At 35.7% G+C, this 3,388-nt stretch overlaps 1 protein-coding gene across 1 annotated transcript; it reads left to right on the plus strand.

Moving 5' to 3' along the window:
- Positions 1–505: 505 nt before the first annotated feature.
- Positions 506–3,074, plus strand: LOC121966930 (soluble guanylate cyclase 88E-like; the record flags this gene model as incomplete). The annotated part of the gene is made up of 3 exons (XM_042516999.1): positions 506–638; positions 1,657–1,831; positions 2,983–3,074. Coding segments are annotated over 3 exons (400 nt in total), but the record flags the coding sequence as incomplete, so codon positions are not given.
- Between the last annotated feature and the right edge of the window lie 314 nt (positions 3,075–3,388).

The raw sequence follows: 3,388 nt of genomic DNA on the forward strand, positions 1-3,388 counted from the left end.
TGAGCAATGACTGAAAAACTGGCCCCAAAATCAGCAAGAAACTAGCAAAAGCACAAGAAAATTACCTCGATAAACAGTAGCAAAAAACAAAAGACATTTGAAAAAGATAAAGAAAAAAAGGGCAAACAAGACAAAAAACGAGTTCTATAAAATCATTTTAGATCTGTAATTACGATAATTAAAAATATAGTTTTTCCTTATTTTTTTCTTTTTTGCCTACACATTTTTTCTTGGCCTTTTAAAAAGTTATTTTGCAAATGAACTATGTTTTTGCATTTTCTTGGCACATTTCTTACTAAAAGTGCTCAACACAGAAAGTTGTTCAAATATAGTTGAAATCATTAATTTTAAGACTATGATCACATCTGCATTCGGTTCAGATTTATAGAAATATTCAAGTTTTTAAGTTTTGATTAAACAGATTTTAAGCCCTAATTGTGACAAACAGCAGCTAAGCAAAATGTCAAAACAAAAACAAATAATAAACGTTCCCTCTTGGTTACAGTGACAACCTGATCCTGCGGTTGGCAAAGGCAGCAGGAGAAGTTCTGGGAAAGACCCACGATGAGCTGATGTACGCCTTCGGGGTCTACATGGTCAAAAGGATCGGAAACTATGGATACGAGCGGATCCTTAAGGTGACACAGTGACGACCCCTCCCCGCTCTGACGACAGCGTTACATACATCCTCTTTACACTCCGTCACTGACTGATCAGATACGACTGAATCTGACCTCTGACCCCACTGATAACAGCGCCCCACATTTCTGAATCAGTGGAAAAAGCCTGAATTATTTAAACAAATGTCATAATTCTTTACAAGAACTGTGAAGTTAATGCAAACAGTAATAATAATTTAAAAAAGGCCAAACAGAAGAAGTTAAAAGCATCAATTTGGCTGTTCAATATAAGTATTCGACGACTTGTTCTGTTTTCCATGCAAACTTTTAAAGTTTAAATATTACTATTATTAATATTTATAATATTACTCACAATCATATCGCTCTGCGCACGAAATGCGCTTTTCAAAATCGAGCTTTGAAAAATATCATACATCAGTATGATTTTCTACTTTCATTGAGTTTGTTTTTAACCAACATCTTCATCATCTTCAGGCTTATCATAAATGCCACTATGTTTTTAGATAAAAAAAAAAACAAAATACAAAAACTGAACGGAATTATTTTCAGTATACTAAATGACAAATAGGTTATTATTATTATGATTATCATTATTATTTTTGATTATCACAGTCTGGGACATGTCATTGATTTGCAGTAACATTGATTATGACAGTGGAAATATGGTAAAAAAATGACATCAGATATAATACAATGTATGTTTTTCTGCTTTGATGTCTGTGGGATCAAAAATGTCAGTTTGAATGGGTTTCAATGGAGCATTTTTGACCTGAACAGTCTGAATGTAACTATTTAGTTTCCACAGTGTATTTTAAATTTATTGTAGGAGCTGAGCTGGAAATTCACTAATTACACTCAAATACACAATTGTGGCAAAATGTTTGCATATGCATGATCACTGCCAAAATAAATAAAATTAAATAGTCCTTAATATTCAGAAATTGTGAAATGTAACTTTATGGAATGAAATACAGATATTAACTACAGCTGATTGATCATCTTCCATGTTTTGTAGGTTTTGGGGCGAAATGTGCGCGACTTCATCAACGAGCTGGACAACCTGCACGAGTACTTCCGCTTCTCCTTCCCCAAAGTTCAGCCGCCGAGTTTCTGCGTGGAGGAGGAGTGTGAGACGAGCCTGACGCTGCACTACCGCAGCACGCGCAAGGGCTTCACGCAGTTCGTCAAAGGTAAGCGGAGGAAAGGCGGGGTCTACCACAGGGACAGGAAGTCTACCGCTCTCTGTAGAGTTCACATCTCTGTGTTTGTGTTCCCAAACCCCTACTATCATACTAGGTAGTATGGCAAATAAGGATTTAGTATGTCAAAATACATAGTATGTGTAAAGCAGTACTTCAAAGATACCAGGGTGTTCTCCTACATTCTGCAGTTTGCGAACCAGCATGCTTTTCTGGCTATTTTGGCCCACAATCCTCTGCACAGTGTCAAATACCTCACATCCTGACAGCTGATTGACAGCTGACAGAAGTGGCAGTGACAGATGATTATGCATTCAAGTGATGGACCAAAATAATCACAGAGATTACTAATAACAAAACGTAGAAATAAAAGTGAAAGAGAAAGGCATTTGTAGGATTATTTACTGCATGTAAAATCCATAATGTATGCAGTTATAACTTAAAGTTAAATACTGCAAACAAACAACAGCAGAGTTCTTCGGGTTGACCTCTGACTCTACTGAGTTTTGCGAATGGCGATTTGTTTTATCTCCATGGTAACAGGCGTAAGGGTTGAATTCGTAAACACTGGGAGAATGCAACAAGCAACTTAACAAGGACATGGCCCAAAAATTTGCAAAACATGTTACAAAAAATTACTTGAAAAGAGTAAAAAACAAAAAAGATATTAGATATAGACATTACACTGGATTTTTTTTTTTTTTTTTACTTATTTTGGATAATTTTCTAATAATCCTCCCCTCTTTTTAAAACTATTTATGAGTAATTTTCTTGTCACCTTTTACTAATTTATTGCAATTTGTAGTATGCTACTTTCCAAGTTTCAAATGGTCAAAAAGTTTGTGAAACGAATCTACATGAAGCACAAGAAAACTAATGTCAATCCAGGTTTTAAAGGGTTAAAAAAGAATTCATAATTGATTTTCTAAATCTACCTCTTCTTTACCAAGTTGCTCATTGCCTTTTTGTCCAATGTTTCTGAAAAATATTGCACTAATCTTCTCAGGGTTAAATACTTGTGAAAGGGGCCTGAAATCAGTACAAGAAAAGTGATGTTGCTTTAGGTTTCAAAGGGTTAATTCCTCAATATATCCTCAGAAATGAAGTTTACCGAGCTCATTTCGATGTATCGTCTCCTGCAGGACAGCTCTCTCAAGTGGGACGCCAATTCTACAACACAGACATCGAAGTGGAGATCCTGTCCAAAGAGGAGACGGAGAAAATGACGTATGTGGTACGTACTGAGGATCAGGTCAAGTATCAGTTGAGCCGCCGAGCATCTGACCTCCACCTCGTGTCACTTCTATCAGCACCCAAATTATTCCATCAGCTTGGATGAGACGCCAGGCGCAGTGCCTGTTTACACTCAGAAAGCAAGTGTTTATTGGATGGAGATAAGTGTTTATTGGGAAGGGACTCTGGGTAAGCTCTGGGAAAAAAAAATAAAAATAAAATAAAAAATACACCCCAAAACTCAAGATTATTATACATTATAATAAGATTTTATATTCTAGATTATATTTTAATTTAGAAATAACACCTCAATTC

This window comes from Plectropomus leopardus, unplaced genomic scaffold, assembly GCF_008729295.1.
Source record: "Plectropomus leopardus isolate mb unplaced genomic scaffold, YSFRI_Pleo_2.0 unplaced_scaffold26347, whole genome shotgun sequence".
Taxonomy (NCBI): Eukaryota; Metazoa; Chordata; class Actinopteri; order Perciformes; family Serranidae; genus Plectropomus; species Plectropomus leopardus.